At 37.5% G+C, this 18,972-nt stretch overlaps 1 protein-coding gene across 1 annotated transcript in view; it reads right to left on the bottom strand.

The window, feature by feature from the left end:
• Positions 1–18,972, bottom strand: part of PRKG2 (protein kinase cGMP-dependent 2) — an 88,206-nt gene that overhangs the window by 54,503 nt on the left and 14,731 nt on the right. Inside the window, exons 2-5 of the mRNA XM_004280156.3 lie at positions 12,321–12,487; positions 8,334–8,447; positions 6,805–6,910; positions 3,234–3,297 (exon numbers count right to left, since the gene is read on the bottom strand). Of these exons, the coding sequence (XP_004280204.1) occupies positions 3,234–3,297; positions 6,805–6,910; positions 8,334–8,447; positions 12,321–12,487 (451 nt within the window). The remainder of the gene's footprint in view (positions 1–3,233; positions 3,298–6,804; positions 6,911–8,333; positions 8,448–12,320; positions 12,488–18,972) is intronic.

Raw genomic sequence — 18,972 nt, 5'->3', positions numbered from 1 at the left:
AACAGAAATTCCTCCATTTGGGTGAGCCAACTGTATAGAATTTTGTAACTGAAACACTGAGACAGCCCGTACAGATGTGACCCAGCACCCCCTTATTTTATAGATGAGGTGACCCTGATGCCCACCACAATTAACTGACAGCTGCGAGGGACAGACGCTTGACCATAAACCTTAATCTCCAGACTTTGGACTAGCTAACTTTCTAGGACACCTAGCTGCACTCCCCCTTTAATTAACAGGTCCCTAAACTGGCAAAATCCACAATTATCTCAACTTTTTTATGGTTCTAGATGTAACCATTAAAATGGGAAAAACCCTCTGGCTTATGCAAGTGTTAGCAGGAACTATAAGAAAGGAAGACTAGACTTTCAAAAAACGATGAAAAATGGAAAACTTGTGACTAATGAGGCAGACTATGGCAAACCCTAAATATATGTATTCAATTCATAACTTTAAACTTTAAGAATCGTGTTGTTGGGCTTCCCTGGTGGCGCAGTGGTTGAGAGTCCGCCTGCCGATGCAGGGGACACGGGTTTGTGCCCCGGTCCGGGAAGATCCCGCATGCCGCGGAGCGGCTGGGCCCGTGAGCCATGGCTGCTGGGCCTGCGCGTCCGGTGCCTGTGCTCCGCAATGGGAGAGGCCACAGCAGTGAGAGGCCCACGTACCACAAATTAAAAAAAAAAAAAAAGAATCATGTTGTTAAAATGTGGATTTCTGGGTCCCTACCCCAGAGTTTCTGATTCAGTAAGTGTGAGGTAGTACCTGGGAATCTGCATTTTAATCAACATCACTGGTGATCTGATTAAGGACAAGGACATTTCACATTCCCTACCCCAGTCCCACTCCCACTAGAGCTCCAGTTTCATGAAAGATGCCATGTCAGAGTGGCAGTGCAGAGGGTCACTGGGTCAAACACTAAATCTCTGTAACAAAGAGTTCCGTAACGTTTTGATCCACCACACAGTCAAATCCCGGGCCTCCCGGATCTCTCACCAAGAGTGGGAACAGAAACTCTTCCCCCTCTTGTCTTCCGTACTACCCAACTGCCAGGTACAGAAGTCACATTGTCATTTTCATTATCATTAATAGTCACACTGCATTTGGAATCTGTGTCGTGCTTTAGGGTGTTCATTAGTTAACTCTTAAAGCACACCAGTGAATGTGTTGCTACTTTTCTCACCCTCCTTTTCCCATTAGATCACGAGAAGAGGTTTAAAGGCAATGTCTGCCTCCAGAACTGAATACTTTGGGTGATTTATGCTAAAGCAAGAAATGCTGTTGGAACACTGCACATTCAGGCCATGTGGTCTAGGACTTCAACAAACCAAAGTCTTAACAAACACATCAGAACAACTGCTTGGTGATGGGAAATTCTGATACTCCCTCCCCGCCCCCTGCACAAAAACTTAAAACCACCCAAAATCAACTCCTAAATAGCATGCCAGATTCAGCCTGTTTTTCTCAAAGATTATGGAGCCAGTTTGTGGGACAGCTGGCCCTGGAACTCAGCAGGTGCTCTGTCATAACTCCAATGCATTAGTGATTGGCTGTGGTCAGGACCCAGTTGATGGGTCATTAGTCCAAGCTATGCTGGTAAATTATGTGCTTTTCTTAGCGCTAAATAGATCCCATTACTCCCTTGTTAATCACTTTCGAATTTGTGAATTTTCACACATTACAGAGACACATTTGTTTGCCAGGTATGAATAAAGAGCCCTTTATAAACCACGCTGCTGTTTGCAAATGCTAATATATAATAAAGCCTTCTAGGGTGTTTTAAAAGATGAGACTTTCAAATTCGAATTGTGTGTTAATTAATACTAGGTTGGAGCCCCCATCTATATATTCTGTAGCTATTGCCTGTGGCTACTATAAATATGTCTAATTTACCATTTATTTTTAATGATACTAAATTTTAATATTTTCTGTCAGCATGGAATTCCCCTCTGGTGAATCTACTCTATTAGTGTTATATTAAAAACAGATTTCCTCGGTTAACAAAAAAATATAGGGCCTCTCCAGCTTTAAAAAAAAACACTCAGAAATTAGGATGAATTATTAATTTGTAACATCTGTGATTGGGTTATGTTACACTGAGAAAATCCCAAGAGATGCAGGGCAAGCAGTCCTCTTGAAAATGACTTCATATCTGAACGCTCTGGGGACACAAGGCCAGGCACTGTGTCATCATGGCCTGTCCTTGATAAACTGCTGGATGGGTTCCATGAATTGTAAATGGAAACATTACTGGTGTCACTTACACTTAAGGATAAAATGGTTGGTGCTCCCTTCTCAACAGGTATTAGTTTACATTGTATATTGAGATTGACAGAGGCATGAATCTGTCAACAATCAGTCTTGCAGGGCATTTTTTGTCTCCCACTGAGAATAGCTTTATAAAATCTTAAAGTCTACATCTGACTCCTTTACTATTCCTTACCTCCTTTAAATTCCCGAAAAGCAATTTGGTTTCAATGAAATTGACCGACACACACCAAAAAAAAGTTAGACAGAGGTTATTTACTTTGAATATTAATCTCTGAAGAGGTTTTCATATAATGAAAATTATTAGAATCCAAGGTACATATCATAAAAGCATTATTCACAAAAAGACTTGACTAGTCTTGGACAAGAACCAACCATCAGCGTGATGCCTAATATGAATTTTTGAACACGTTCCAATACGCCATTTTTCCCTAGATGTTAAAATAGGTAAAGTGCTTCTTAAGTACAGGGTTTTTTTGTTATTTTTTTTTTTCTTTAAAGTCTTCATAGCCTAGAGTTTTCAAGTATGGAATGTTTCATACCTTGATTCAGAAGCCTGTTCACGAAAGTCCCAATATACCCTTTCTCTACTCCATTACCTAATTATGCATCACTGACTCCTTCATACTACGAAAACTCTGTAAGGGATTGTGATGTTAATTGCAGAAAATCAAATGCCTCTTGAGTGAGGCAGATTAGTTTTATAAAATATACTAAAAAGATTAAAATATGTAAATCAAATGTCACTTTACACATGCAAATCCAATTTTCTTTTATATATTTCAGAAGAGTCCCTGAACCCCACCCCAGCCCCTTAATTCAGTGTGAGTTTTCACAATAGAAAAAGGCTCCTGGTCTCTGTGGACTGGTGATCACCATCTTTTCCTTTTTAATCATTTACAGTGCTAATAATGACTAGATCATATAATCTTTTAATGAAATATAGTTTTTACTTTAAAATTTCTTACCACTTCCAAGCAGTCAATGATCTTGGTTAATTTATCTTCAGGTAAATTCTTCAGCAAGGATACACTGCAAAATTAAAAAGAAACCTTTATTTAATTATCATCATGAATTAAACTATAAATATACACCTCTACATAGATTCATGCATGCATTTAAAAAATATAATGCACTTTAATTTTTCCAAAGTAAACCTCCAAATATATCACACATAAATAACCGAATTTCAGATACATTGAAATTATATAATTACATATAACAGCAGACATTTATCACAGGTAAATAAATAAAAATAGTAAGACCCCATGAAAGGAAAAAAATCAAATTTTGTTTCTTTGGAGAAAAAAAAATTACATTTGTTGTTGGCTTACGAAGTGAATCACATCCAGAAATGTGTTCCACATCTCAATATCTCTTTTATTAGCATGGATGAGGACCTCTGCTTCCAGAGGAGAATCAGATTTTCATCTAAATCCTTGTAATTAAGTAAAGACTGAATCCAGGAGGGAATGTAGGAATTAGCATGGAAATGATCTTGATTATTAGTCATATTGTACTGTCTTTTAAAATTAATGGTAGCCAGAGGCATGTAATAGGAACATTTTTACAGATAATAATAATATACAGAGAATGACAGAATACTGAAATTGTTTGAAAAAAATATAAAAAATTCCACTCAGGGGCTTCCCTGATGGCACAGTGGTTGAGAGTCCGCCTGCCGATGCAGGGGACACGGGTTCGTGCCCCGGTCCGGGAGGATCCCACATGCTGTGGAACGGCTGGGCCCGTGGCCATGGCCACTGAGCCTGCGCGTCCGGAGCCTGTGCTCCGCAACGGGAGAGGCCACAGCAGTGAGAGGCCCGCGTACCGCAAAAAAAAAAAATTCCACTCAGTATGATTAACCCATCAGTATGATTAAATTGTTCTTTGAGAGAAATTTCTACTTTACCCATTTTCAATCAGGACTGTTGATATAATTTCTATAAGATAGATACTTCTTTCTTACCATCTAAAATTTGACACTCCTAAGGAAAAAATGATGCATCTCCATAAATACATGATTGGATCTGAGTTTTGAAAAGAGAGCTCTAGACTCATTCTTGAACACAAGGACCAGGAGGCATGTAGCCAGGAGCTGGGTCTAAGAATGTCTGCATCTGAATCACTTGTAATTGCAAAACACTGGAACATGCCCAATGGGAGAGCAGATATATGAACTGTGGTTGAGTCAGATAACAGAACTCTACAACAGGAGAAATGACTGCACTAACCAAGTAGATGAACCTTAAAAAATGTATTGAGTGAAAAAACTGACTTGCAAAAATAACACCAATTTTGTAAAGTTCAAAAATAGGCTAAACTGGGGCTTCCCTGGTGGCGCAGTGGTTGAGAGTCCGCCTGCCGATGCAGGGGACACAGGTTCGTGCCCCGGTCCGGGAAGATCCCACATGCCGTGGAGCGGCTGGGCCCGTGAGCCATGGCAGCTGAGCCTGCGCGTCCGGAGCCTGTGCTCCGCAACGGGAGAGGCCACAGCAGTGAGAGGCCCGCGTACCGCAAAAAAAAAAAAAAAAAGGTTAAACCAAGCTACAGGCAGAATAATAAAGAATAGCAAGGTTACGATTACCAAACTTCAGAATACAGACTACTCCAAGGAGAGGAGGTATCCCGAGGAAGGCTAGAAAATGACATAGGGGAACAAATGAGAATGCCAACAACATTGCTAACTTTCTACTTAGGCTGGGCCCGTGGCTTGATGGGGCTCACTTTGTTATTATGTCATTAAAACTTACATATGTACTATGTATCCTTTGATACATGTCAGATACTTCATAATAAAAAGATGTAAATGGAAAAGAGCTTACTGTATATTATGAAACGAAGAGAAATGTATTTCTCTAATGTGTCTCCTTATGGATGAAAAGGTAAAAGGGTTAACCAGAACTTTTTTCTATATAGTGGCATATAGAAGAAAAGGGAATACTTTTTGTTCCTTTGGTTTAATTGACTAACACATGCCTGTCATGAAAGTTCTACTTCGGGTCCAAACTGGGCGCTGTAGCGTTAGTGAAAATTCTCTCCTGTAAGCCTATCACCTTTGGGGATTGGTGAGGAAATTGATATGAGAAAAAATCTTTTGTCTGTCTCCCCTCTATGAAGGCAGAGATCAGGTTTATCTTGTTCACCACTGAATCCACAATGTTTACCCCTGGCAATAATGCATGAATGAATGCATGAATGAGATACCAAAAAGAAGAAAAGGAGGGAAGGAACCTGTACTAGTAAATTCTCTGAGCTCCCTCCACTAAGGCAGAACGCACTAGACTCCAAGGGAAAACCTAGTGGCTCAGGTTTTATCTCAAACATGATGCAACCCATGGGCACCGGTTTATTTATGTATCCTTTTTTGGCCCTTGCATAAGTGCAGTTTATTAGCTTTAAATACTGACCTGCATTGCTCAGTTGCTGGATTTTGAGATTACCTATACTCAGGTAGACCCCATAACATGATGGTTAAGGCACTGATTATCATATAGGTAAGGCACCTTCTTGTCATTACTGCAGCTCTCTTCCAGGAGTCATTATTGTTTCCGGGAAAGTAAATCAGCAAGAGTCCATTTGAAAAACCTCAATGTCTGCAATGTTCTACTGATTAACAATGCCTTCATTCAATATTCACTGAGTCCTCACTACATGACAGGCACAGCACAGCCCTAAAATCATTGACTTTGCAGGCTAGTTATGCAAGATAAAGTCACTATACTTAAAAAGAACTTGGAATTTATTTTTGGAAACCACAGAATATTTTACTGTTATTACCACTTATCAAGGTTACATTTCATTACAGTATGTATTGCAGTTTCAGAGACTGTCAAATCTCCCACAAAAGACACAGAAATAGTTTAAATAAGGAACTTATACGTTCCAAAAAAAAATGTTTTTAATGTGTAGCTGACCTTTTCAGTTACATAGGTACTTGTTTCTCTGTAATTTGATGCGTCCAAGTTGTTGGGGGTTCAGAACAGTTGACAAAATGTGTATGTTCCAAGGATCCATGTCGTGATAGCAAGCATAATAACATTTTTGGCAAGTTAATTTGCTGCAAATAATAGTATTTTGGAAGATGGCGTGGCTATGCCAATGAGAAAAAACGTCTCAGGTAAAGCAAGTAAGGATAGTAAAATCATTTATTTTAATATTATTCTAAGCAAAGCATTATTTTTTGTTATCTACTTCCAAATTATAGGACATCTTTCAAAGTCAACTGAGCAACCCAAGTGAATATTTTAGGATTTTATGCACATTATTCTATACTATGTGCAATGACTCCATCAACACAAGGGCAAAATTAGCAAGAGAAATAAATCAGTGAACAAGGCTAATGGGAATGAAACATAATTCTTCATATATATAGTGTCATTTACTGCAAGAGAATTCTTTTGTTCCTTTGGCTTAATCATATGGAAAATGTTTAAATAAGAAAGATTGTAGTAAAATAATTACTCTGATAAAACCAACATATCCACAATATGGCTATACCACCTTCTGCTCTTTCTGCCACCAACGTGTTATTCTTACCTTCTTAGGAAGTTTCTGTACTCTTCATCTCTGGCTTGAGCTGTCCTTCTCATTATATTCTGGAATACCTCTCGATCTAGTGCCCATGTTTTAACATTGGTAATAGCTTTAGAAAAATCAAGAAAATAATAAAATATTGTTTAGCTCTTAGATTAAGAAAACATTCCAACATGTTAATCAATAAATTTTTCATGTACTCTCATAAAATGATATTTCTTGGACAATGCATTATTTAAGCATGCAAATGGAAGGAAGTAGTGATGTAAAGAGTAGGTAATTTTATAAAATCATTTTTGGCTTTGAAATAAATGATGATTTGAAAGTGAGCAGCAAAAGATTTCCATTCTAATTATGTTTTGCTTAGGATGATATTAAAATTAGTTTGCAATCCCTAATTACACACTACATCATCAGGAGGTATTTTAGATTTGTGCTGTGATACAAAAGAAAGCCAGCCAGCCTGTAGCTAATCAGAGAGTGAAGAATTCACAAGCAGAGAACTGAGAGTTAAAGATCTCTGCGTGTGAGTCTGTTTTTATGTCTTTTTATGTTGTTTAGACACTGTTGCTAACAGGAGCCAATATATTTTAAGAATCTCTATGGTTACTTTTACATAAAATATATAAAATCATTTTCAAAGAAATTATGCAAGACAGTTTTTGGGACAACGTTTTCATAGGAAAGACATTAAAATCAAGAATAAAATCTAAAAAGGAAGAAGAACAGAAGTAGCAGCTCTAAAAAATCTGTATGAAATTATGGTAGTAAGATATTTTTTAAAGGAGTGATGAGAGCCTACAGAAGAGATCAAAATCAAAATCTCTGGTTTACTAAACTTTAGAGTGAATTAGAATTATTTTGACATTCTTGTTAAAAATAGAGATCCCTGGGTCCCACTGTCAGAGATTATTTGGAGTGGAGCCTCAGAATCTGCATTTTTATCAAATACTGCAACAATGCTGACACACATAACCTCGTCCCAAACTCTGAGAAACACCACATCTAAGTAATTCAGAAGAAAACCTGATATTACCATGAATAAAGTCGATAAAAACAAGAACCCTAAGGAGAAGCAACTGAACTAATCCCAAAAGTCACTCATGAAAACTCTCATTAATTAATTCATATCCTTTTTGATATTTATACACATTTATTGGTTTAATTAAATTTTCTGGTTTGTAATATGGTCAGAACCTTATGGAGAATAGAAAGCAAACATGCTGGATGAGCCAAAGGCAAATGTCTACATAATACAAAATTGAAGTGGCAATGATAGCAAATACTGGAATCAATTCTGTTTAAATCCATACTCATATTTTATATACAGGTATCTGATGGAAAGATCTTTTTAAGCTTGAATCATTTAGACAAGGGCTTCAATATAAATCCTTTTATAAGCATAGTCTTTCTATTAATAAGAGCATATGGGGCACAACGGGAGACAAAAAGACTCAGGATGCAACAGTGTCTTAGGTTATCTTTAACGTTGTGTAACAATTTAAAAAATACAGCATTTCATCTCCTGTTACCTTTCACAGAGGCAGTTCTTGTACAGTTGTATAAAATGGCTAGTTCCCCAAACGTTGTCCATATAGGAATGCATGATAGCCATTTCTCCCCTTGGAACACCTCTAGTTGACCCTCTATCAAGTAGAATGTAAGAAAACACAAGTAATCAAAATCCACCTGGATTCCATAAGTTAAAAAAAAAACAATCAGAAGGTATACAAAGCATACAGGTAAGATATATTATGATTCTCATTATAATAAAGTGGTTAAGAATGCAGACTGAAGCCCACTCTCTATTAGCTGATTAGCCTGAAGACTTACCCACTCTGCCTGGGTTCCTCATCAATAATGGGGATAATATTAGTAATATTTACTTCATACAGTTGTGAGAAGTAAATAAGTTACTACAGGTAAGATCACAGATCCATGGCTAGCACATAGTAGATGCCATGTAAGTGTTAGCTATTGGGAATTCCCTAGCAGTCCAGTGATTAAGATTCTGCGCTTCCACTGCAGGCGGGCACAGGTTCTATCCCTGGTCGGGGAACTAACATCCCGCATGCTGTGCAGTGCAGCCAAAAAAAACCCACAAAAAACAAAAACAAACAAACGAAATCCCATATTATTATTATTGTGATTGTTACAAAGCTCTTTCCTGAAGCAGTGGATGGCAAGTGGTTCATTTAAAATTCATTCTACCCCATGAAAAATGTAGCACATGAAACTACTTCTCTTGCACAAGGAACACAACAATCACTGTACGTCTTGAAAACACAGCACAGGTGTTCACACTGGCGGAAGGACTAACTTGTCATAACTGAGAAGTATGCTGGCCCTGGAGTCAGGCCACCTGGCTCTGACTAGTCTTTGGCCATGTGACCTTGGGTACGTTACTTCACCGTGCCTTGCTTGTTGCCTAAGCCCTCATTCATTGAAATGCATTAATAAATGAAGTCACTAAGAAGAGAATTAAAAGACAAGCCACAGGGCTTCCCTGGTGGCGCAGTGGTTGAGAGTCCGCCTGCCGATGCAGGGGACATGGGTTCGTGCCCCGGTCCGGGAAGATACCACATGCCGCGGAGCGGCTGGGACCGTGAGCCATGGCCGCTGAGCCTGCGCGTCTGGAGCCTGTGCTCCGTAACGGGAGAGACCACAACAGTGAGAGGCCCGCGTACCGCAAAAAACAAAAACAAAAACAAAAAAACTGTAGCTTGCTGGTGAGTGATGCTGATAACAGGAGAGGCTGTGGATGTGGGGAGGCAGGGGTATATGGGAAATCTCTGTTCCACCCTATCAATTTTGCTGTAAACCTAAAACTGCTCTAAAAATTAAATTCATAAAAAAGAAAAAGAAGAGTGCTTGACACCAATCTTTGGCTAAGCAGAGTTTGGGGGAAGGGAGAGGCAACTTCCTCACCATGCTTCTGCCCTGGCAATTCTCTTCTCTTTTCCCTTCAAACAAATGCAAATAAAACCTTAGCTAATCAAAAGCTTTGCAAAAAAGACCTATATTTTTAGAGGAAGAAAATGGTGGGGTTATTTCTCTTTCCCTTGAAGAACTGGTCTTTCCTTCTCCTAATTCACCACTAAGTAGCTCTGGGTCATCTCCGTCCAACCACTCATTCAGTGCATCTGATATGAATACCTATGCTGTGCCAGGAACTAGCCCAGGTGAAAGAAAGATAGGGTAGACAAAACAGAAAAAATATTTATCCTGTTAGAACTTATATTCTAGTAAGAAATAAATTCTGTTTTGGCTCCGAATCTTATATATTAGTTATGCAATTTAATAATTTCTCATTATAATTAAATTCTATTCCGTCAAAACTACTTAGCTTCACTGTTGAGTTAGTATCATGGAACTTTATGCATTTCAAGTTTTTTTCTAATTCGTTATGGCACATGGGACTTGAGCAACACTGAACAATTATATGGAATACCAAAACTTTAAGCTAAATATGCTTTTACTATTTGCTATTCTTGCTCTATTTTATAAAGGGGAGATTTTGAATTAACAAACTAATTTGCTCGATCAATTAAATCACACAATTCAATTCTTAGATAACATCATAATTAATTCAAATAAGAAAGCATCCAATTTTCATTTCCATGTGTGCTATAGCCCTGACTTCCATAACTATATTGATACTGACTTCTGTTCAAACCCTTCTCTCCCCAAGCCTTTCACCAGAGTTGCTGGCAAAGAACAAGATGAGCTGACATGAGTTTCTCATCTTTCCTTGCAGGTTTCCTAAATATTGGTTGACTTAATGCCCTATCTTCTCTTGCCAGAATGTTCTAGTGTTGCTAAAGTAGAAGTGAAAGAGCCAAGAGAAAAGTTGAAAGAGGGGGAAATTGCTCTGGGTCACCTGTCCCTAAAACTTGAAGGCTGGCTAAATTAAGACTGTAATTCACTTCTTGGGGAGAATAATTACTTGAGGATGACTATAGTTTTAAGGACGTCTACAAAGACGTATGTGGCAAATAATACACTAATAATTATGCAACTGGCATGTTTAAAGAATCAAAATAGAGAAAACAATCTTTTATACGCTGTCAATAGATGTGTATTCACTTGTTTGGATAGGCAACTTCTGCTCCACACCTAAGGCCTCAAGGAAACAAAGTTAAGCATTGCTTAACTTTGTTTCTTAGTTTCTGTGATTCTTTTTACCCCTCCTTGCTATACAAGGATTTGTCTAAAGTTGCAGGCCACTTACCAGAATGTAACCTCCCATGGGAATCATGTCTTATTCACCTGTGTCTCTCTCAGAACTCAGCACTGGGCTTTGACCATAGTTGGCCATCAATAAAAAATTATAAAGTTTATGGGCTTCCCTGGTGGCACAGTGGTTGAGAGTGCGCCTGCCGATGCAGGGGACGCGGGTGCGTGCCCTGGTCTGGGAGGATCCCACATGCCGCGGAGCGGCTGGGCCCGTGAGCCATGGCCGCTGAGCCTATGCGTCCGGAGCCTGTGCTCCGCAACGGGAGAGGCCACAACAGTGAGAGGCCCGTGTACCGCAAAAAAAAAAAAAAAATTATAAAGTTTATAAAGCATTGCTTAGATCGTCAGGACCTACAGTGCAAAATAAAACGCCACAGCACATCCCAGGTTACCACTACCTCTGAACAAGCCAGTTAACTTTTTTCCCTAAAACTCAAAAATTGGGGTCAATTCAGAATTTGACAGGGCCTTCAATAACTGTAAGCCTTGTTCAGATGATTTCTTGCTTCTATATCTAAAAAAAAGTTGTTGAATTCCAGTATAAGATTTATGTGTTTGATAAGCATTTGAGAAATAAATCCTTTTCCTATCTAACCATTATAATCTACCCAGCATGGAAGCATGTTCAAGGGATCATGTATGGAGGAAGCCATTTAAATGGTTCTAAAAACACCAGCTTTAACCTTAAGGCATTCCATTTGACTTATCTGTTGGTTAAATGTACCTAAATTGTCTTTTGAAATCATTGGTATATAACGAAAATATTTTACAAAGTCACAAAAATAATTGTTTTCTTTTCCATGGTACAACAATGGAAAAAGGTCAACACAAGCAGCAGTTTTGAATACTCTGAAACACCGTCTTGTATATGTTGAGTGAGTGGCACTGTGATTAAAAGTATGGACTCTCTAATCAGATTGTTTAAATTTGCACTCTACCTCCACCACTAATGAGCTGTGTGGCCTTGGGTAAGTTACTTAACCTCTCTGTGACACAGTCCACATAGTAACATGAAGATAGTAGCACTTGCCTAACAGAGTCGGTGAGTTGAAATGAGATCTTTCTATTAAGTTCTCAGTAGGACGCTGGACATAGAGAAAGCATTCTGTAAATATTAAGTATTAGCAACATGATCAACAAGGTTACTATTCTATGAGCTCAATCTGTTATGTTTTCTACAAATAAAGCAACCAATTTTGCATTTTTCTAAATGTTTGCAAAAAATCATTAAACTATAGGCAAATATTTATTATATGTTGACTGGAAAAATCTGTGAAGCCCACCTGCCAGTACAAAGATATGGTTTCCTGGTTCTCCTTGCTTAATAATGTAACTCCCTTGCTGGTAGTTTCTCCCATACATGCATTCCACCATGTCTTTGATCTGCTGAGGATCCAGTCTCTTCAGAAATTGATTTTTATTAAGGGCATCTGTAATGAGCTTCTTCTCACTGGTATAATGGAAAGAAGATGTTGGTTACAATTAGTGAAAACCGTGATTTGCTGTTTAGAGTCACTTCATTTTTATTCTTGATATTACTACCTATGTATTTACAACTTTCCCAGCAAGGAAAAAATTTTTTTCTAGCCCCACCAACACCTGACCCTTAGAACTACCATACTTTACTTGGAAATCCTTTGAAAACAGTTTTGAATATTTTTTTCTGGTAAAATCATTATTAAATCAATTTTATCATCACTCTTAATTGTCATCATCACAAAGGTAGCAACCTTCAAGGTCCCTAGATGCAATACTAATGGACATATGATTTTTAGATGGGAAGCAGGTCTGGTTGGTAGGTAGAAGGTGTACCTAAGGGACTATAACACAGTATTCATTCACTGATGTATACACGCGTGCCTAATTCCTACAGTGCTAGTCCTTTTATATCTTATTTAATCCTCACTACTATCCTGTGACATGACTATTCCGACTTTATAGATAAGTAGACTAAAAGCTAAGAAGCAACATATCCTCCCCTAGGATTTAAATCTAAGTCTGAGTCTGAAGTCTGTGCTGCTTCCATTCCATCTGTTGCTCCTTCCGAGGTGGAGAAGTCAGCTCCCTTGGGACTCATAAGGTTTGATCAGACATAGCGGGTGATGGTGATAGTTCAGGTTTGCCTATGTTTTGACTCTTAGTACGTCTAGACTAGACAGAACTTACATTTCCAACCTCCCAGCCTATTCACTCCCCAAATCAGAAGACCACTTGTTGGTAATCCTAGAACACTCCAGTTTCTTTTGGAAAAGAAGTAGCTCAAAATAATTGACTAATCTGCATCACCTTAAATTTCTAATGTTCTAATTAGCATAATTTATATGTAGATATCATAGAATTACGAGCTGGAAGAAAAGTTGCCTAAGTCAGAATCTTTGCACAATATATTTGCTTTCACTCAAATTCAGTGTGATTCTTTTAAAATATGGGTATTTTCCTGTATTTTTCATTCAAACTCTCTCCCATACATAGCTTTGCTGTTTAAAAACTTGTGATCTTTTCTACACAGAAAGTGTTCAAGGGAATTCCCTGGTGGTCCAGTGGTTAGGACTCAGGACTCAGCGCTTTCACTGTTGGGGTCTGGGTTCGACCTCTGGTTGGGGAACTAAGATCCCACAAGCCAGGTGGCGCGGCTAAATTAAAAAAAAAAAAAGTTCTCAAACACAAGGTAAAAGTTCATGGAATTAGATACTTTATGATTCTATCTATCAAATCATTAGGCTTCATGAAGGAAACAGAACAAAGTCTTGTACAGAAATTCCTTCTTCCCTACTCCATCAACCTCAGAGCCATCTGAACTCTCTGGGTTCCTTGAGAACTTCCTTCCTCCTTCATCTAATCTATCACTATGTCTTGTCAATTCTCTTTGCAAAATATCACTGTTATCCATTTTAGTTTCCATTTTCAAGGGTCACCAAGTCCAAGAAAAAATCTTAGGTCTGGATAATTTTAACAGCTTCCTTTTTGGTTTTTCAGCTTCTAGCCTCTTCCCCCTGCAGTCCATCCTATACCACACTATCAGCTTCACATTGGTAAATTCATCTTGACTTCACCCTGATCTCATTCTTCCTTCATCCACTAAAACCAACAATTCATTCAATTAAGATATACCGAGAAAATACTTTTGCAAGATATTCTTCTCAAGGGTAGAACTGTGAACAATATCATAAAAGTTCCAGATTTCATGAGTCTTTCATGCTAGTGTAACATTCCAGCAAGAGTTTCCTCAATGCCCACATATCCCAATTTCCCAAAATATGTTCCAAGAATCACTGTTCTTTTATAATCAAAAGTTTGCTGAGTTTAAACAATTTTGGAAATTCAGCATGCACAGTTTAAAGGTTCAAAGAAATCTTGCAGTAAACAAATCTGTTTAAACCAATGTTTCCCAAACCTCAGTGTCTTCTTTATTTATTTCTTTTTTTTTTGGCTTAACTTCTATTAACATTCCATGGAAGTATTATGAAAACCCTTTTGCCATGGAAGACAATCAACTTCCCACAATCTGGATTCCCCATTTCCCACCATATGCCTCCAACTCTATCCATCTAGCACTTACTCCCTAACACAAATCCTTTGTTACAGTTAGACTGGTCTCCTCATTGTCTCCTATGCTTGCCAGCTTTACCTTCAGGCTTGGCACATGTTTTCTCCTTGAATTTAGCTTCCTTTCCCCTCAACCTACCCAAACATTAGACATCTACCAAGAAACCCCTTATGACCTATTCAACTCTACCCGGATACAGTAGCTCACACAATCCTTCTGTTCTACCCTAAACTCCTAGAGTACTCGTTTTCATGTCCATCCAACTCATCAAATTTATCAAGCAAATACTTAAGACATAAAAATTAGTAAAGCATGGCCCATAGCCTCAAAGAGTTCCCAGATCCTCTTAATTTAGTTTAGTCCATAAACACATTGTAATATTCTATTAGAAAAGAGTGCTTAGTACTTCCCTGGTGGTATGGTAGTTAAGAATCCACCTGCCAGTGCAGGAGACACGGGTTCGAGCCCTGGTCTGGGAAGATCCCACATGCCGTGGAACAACTAAGCCCATGCACCACAACTACTGAGCCTGCACTCTAGAGCCCGTGAGCCACAACTACTGAGCCCATGAGCCACAACTACTGAGCCCACGTGCCACAACTACTGAAGCCCGCATGCCTAGAGTCTCTCTGCAACAAGAGAAGCCACCACAATGAGAAGTCCGCACACCACAACAACACTCGCCACAACTAGAGAAAAGCCCGTGTGCAGCAATGATGACCCAACTCAGCCAAATAAATAAATAAATAAATATATTTAAAAAAGAAAGAAAGAAAAGAGTTCTCTCTATGAGGTTTTCTCCAAACTAAATCATAAATACTTAGAGGAGTGGGTCTTGTCTGGAATTTTCTGTTTACAAAGCCGCATACAGCAGTGATTAAGAGTATGAAGTTTGCAACTTCTCCTATAACTATGATATAGACCAGCTATTATAAGCACAACTCTCCCTGCTCACACAAAACAAGTATAAAAGTTGATTAAAATATATATTTACAAATCTGTTTGACGGCATTGGAGAACTATCAACTTAGCAACAGCTTGATGAATGATGATCAACAAGAGAACATGAATTTGACATTCACCTCTGCTTTTTCCTTCAAGGCATTTATTGATTTGTAGGCAGCATGAAGCAGAGTTTTGGCAGTCTCAAAGGATTGGGAAGACACAGGTCAGTGTTCAAGACACACCATGAAAGAGGATCCTGGTAAACACTCAGAATTTCAGATGGGACATCTAAAGGGCTGTAAACTGGAAGTAAAGACTAACAAAAAACAGGCAAAAAGAGTCCCAAACCAACTTTGAAACTATTCCTATTTTGGCTAAAATTATTTGCCCCTGCTTAACTGCCTGTGAGAAGCAAAGGTGAATATTTTCTGTAGGATGTTCACAAAATCTAGGACTCAAATTTTCTCTATAATTTTTCCATAAGGAGTATCTGGCATGATATCAAAAACTAACAGGCATACCAGGAGAAAAGATCAAATGACTGAAGACCAAGAGGAAAAAAAACAATAGAAACAGACCCACAGTAGATTAAAAAAATTGTATGTATCAAGCACAAACTTTAGTACAACTATAATAGGTTTAAGAAAATCAAGGATAAAATAGAAAATGTCAACAGAGAACATGAACCTTTTTAAAAATCAAGTAGATATTCTAGAATTGAAACATACAATATCTGAAGCTTGGACCTCAATAGATGGGTTTAAAATCTGATAAGACACAGCTGAAAATGATTACAAACTGAATATGGGCAGGTAGAATATATCCAGATGGAAGACTGGAGAAGATCTAGGACAGAAAATAGAACAATAAAAACAAAAACAAAACAAAACACAGGAGACACATATGGCATGATAGAGAAGTTGAGCATATATGTAATCTGGACCACCAAAGAAAGGGAAAGAATTGGCCTGAAACAATACATGAAGGTAACATATTCAAGAATTTTCTTAAATCAATGAAAATGTATCAAGCCATAGACAATAAACTCCAAACAAAATATATACATTAAAAATTATTTAGTCCCATCATAGTCAAATTATTGAAATACAAAAAGAGAAATCTATGAAGCAGCTGGAGAAAACAGACATATTACCTTCAAACAACCAACAACAGGACTGACTTACTCTTCAACAGAAATAATGGAAACCAGAAGACAGTGGAATATCTTCAAAGTGCTTCAGAGTGCCTATTCCAATATCTTTACCCAGTGAAAACAGCCTTCAAAAATGAGAGCAAAATGAATATATTTTCAAAATGTTATTCCATTGGCAACAGACTTAACAGAGAAGGAAAATGATCCTGGATGGAAACTAGTAGATGTTAGAAGAAAGAAAGAATGGGAAAAGTAAATATCTGGGTGACTAAAGGAAGCTCATCTTTATAAAAGAGTAATAATAATACCTTGTACAGTTTGAAATATGTGATAAACAAAATGTGTGAAAACAAACAGCCAAAACTGCATGGTCAGTAAATGGAGTTAGTTAACATAATTTAAAAGCACTAATCTATATTGGAAATTGAACAAGTTAAGGATGCATGTTACAATTTAGGGTAACCCCTACAAGATTAGACATAGAATGTTTAACTAGAAGAGAAAATGGAATAATAGTATGTATTTAATTAATTCAAGAAAATGGAAAGAAAATAGAGAAAAAGAAACCAAAGAAATGAAACAAATAAGAAACAAATAGTAAGATGTTAATGTTAAACCCAAATATTTTGTATTTACATTAAATATAAATGTAATAAATACCCCAATTAAAAGACCAGATTGTCAGACTGATAAAATAAATAAATAAAAAAGAAAATACCAAGTATATGTTGCTTATAAGAGGTATGCCTTAAAGATAATGATATAGAAAAGTTCAAAGTAAAAAGGCAGAAAAAGATATACTATGTAAACACCAATTACAGGCATACCTCAGAGATATTTTGGGTTCAGTTCCAGATCCCAACAATACAGCAAATATTATAATAAAGTGAGTCACACAAATTTTTTGGTTTCTCAGATGCATATAAAAGTTATGTTTACACTATACTGTAGACTATTAAGTGTGAAATAGCATTATGTCTAAAAAGCAATGTACACTCCTTAATTAAAAAATACTTTTTTGCTAAAAAATGCTAACCATCGTCTGAGCCTTCAGCAAGTCATAGTAGTAACATCAAAGATCACTGATCACAGATCACCATAACAAATACAGTAAAAATGGAAAATGTTTAAAATATTGTGAGAATTACAAAAACATGACACAAAGACATGAAGTGAGCAAATGCTGTCAGAAAAATGGGGTGCCTATAGATCTGCTGGACATAGGGTTGCCACAAACCTTCAATTTGTAAAAAATGCAATATCTTAAAGTGCAGTAGGGCTTCCCTGGTGGCACAGCGGTTGAGAGTCTGCCTGCCGATGCAGGGGACACGGGTTCGTGCCCCAGTCCGGGAAGATTCCACATGCCGCGGAGCAGCTGGGCCCATGAGCCATGGCCGCTGAGCCTACGCATCCAGAGCCTGTGCTCCACAAGGGGAGAGGCCACAACAGTGAGACGCCCGCGTACCACACACACAAAAAAAAAGTGCAGTAAAGTGAAGCACAACAAAACAAGGTATGCCTGTATAAAGAAAATTTTCCTTGATACAGGAAAGTAGGCTTTAAAGAAAGACATTATTTCTAGAAATGAAGAGGAATATTTTATATTGATATGTTCAGGAAAATACATATATTCTAAATGTGTATCCCTCTAGTTAGATACCATCAACTTGACAAAAAAACAACTGACAAAATTAAAAGAAGAAATAGACAAATCCACAATCACTTTGAGAGATTTAAAATATCTCTCTAAGAAATAATAGAATAAGCAGACAAAAATTAGTTAGAAGATAGAAGATCTAAACTCTTGATTATCAAACTTTACTTAATCTCTTGACCTAATAGCTATTTTAAAGGTTGTATTCAACCAATTCGGAATATACATTCTTTTCAAGTACACGTGGAACCTTCACGAAAACTGACCTTATGGGGACTGTAAATCAAACCTAACAAATTTCACAGGATTGCATAATACAGAGTATATTCTTTGCAAACAATAGAAGCTAAAAATTTAAGCTAGAAATCAATAACAAAATCAGTAACAAAAATAATCAGAAAATCCTCAAATGTTTGAGAACTGAGTAATATATTTCTGAACAGCTCATTGATCAAAGGAAGATTAAATCACAGGGAAGTCAGATAATATTTTGAAATAAATGATAAAAATGTGATTATCAAAACTTGTAGGATGCAGTTAAATCAATACTAAGAGGAAAACTTACAGTATTAAATAGATACATCACAAAAGAAAACAGATTAAAAATGAATGACTAAGTGTCTATCTCAAAGAGCT

The sequence above is a fragment of the Orcinus orca genome, chromosome 4 (genome assembly GCF_937001465.1).
Source record: "Orcinus orca chromosome 4, mOrcOrc1.1, whole genome shotgun sequence".
Taxonomy (NCBI): Eukaryota; Metazoa; Chordata; class Mammalia; order Artiodactyla; family Delphinidae; genus Orcinus; species Orcinus orca.
This window is presented reverse-complemented; position numbering and strand designations above follow the sequence as displayed.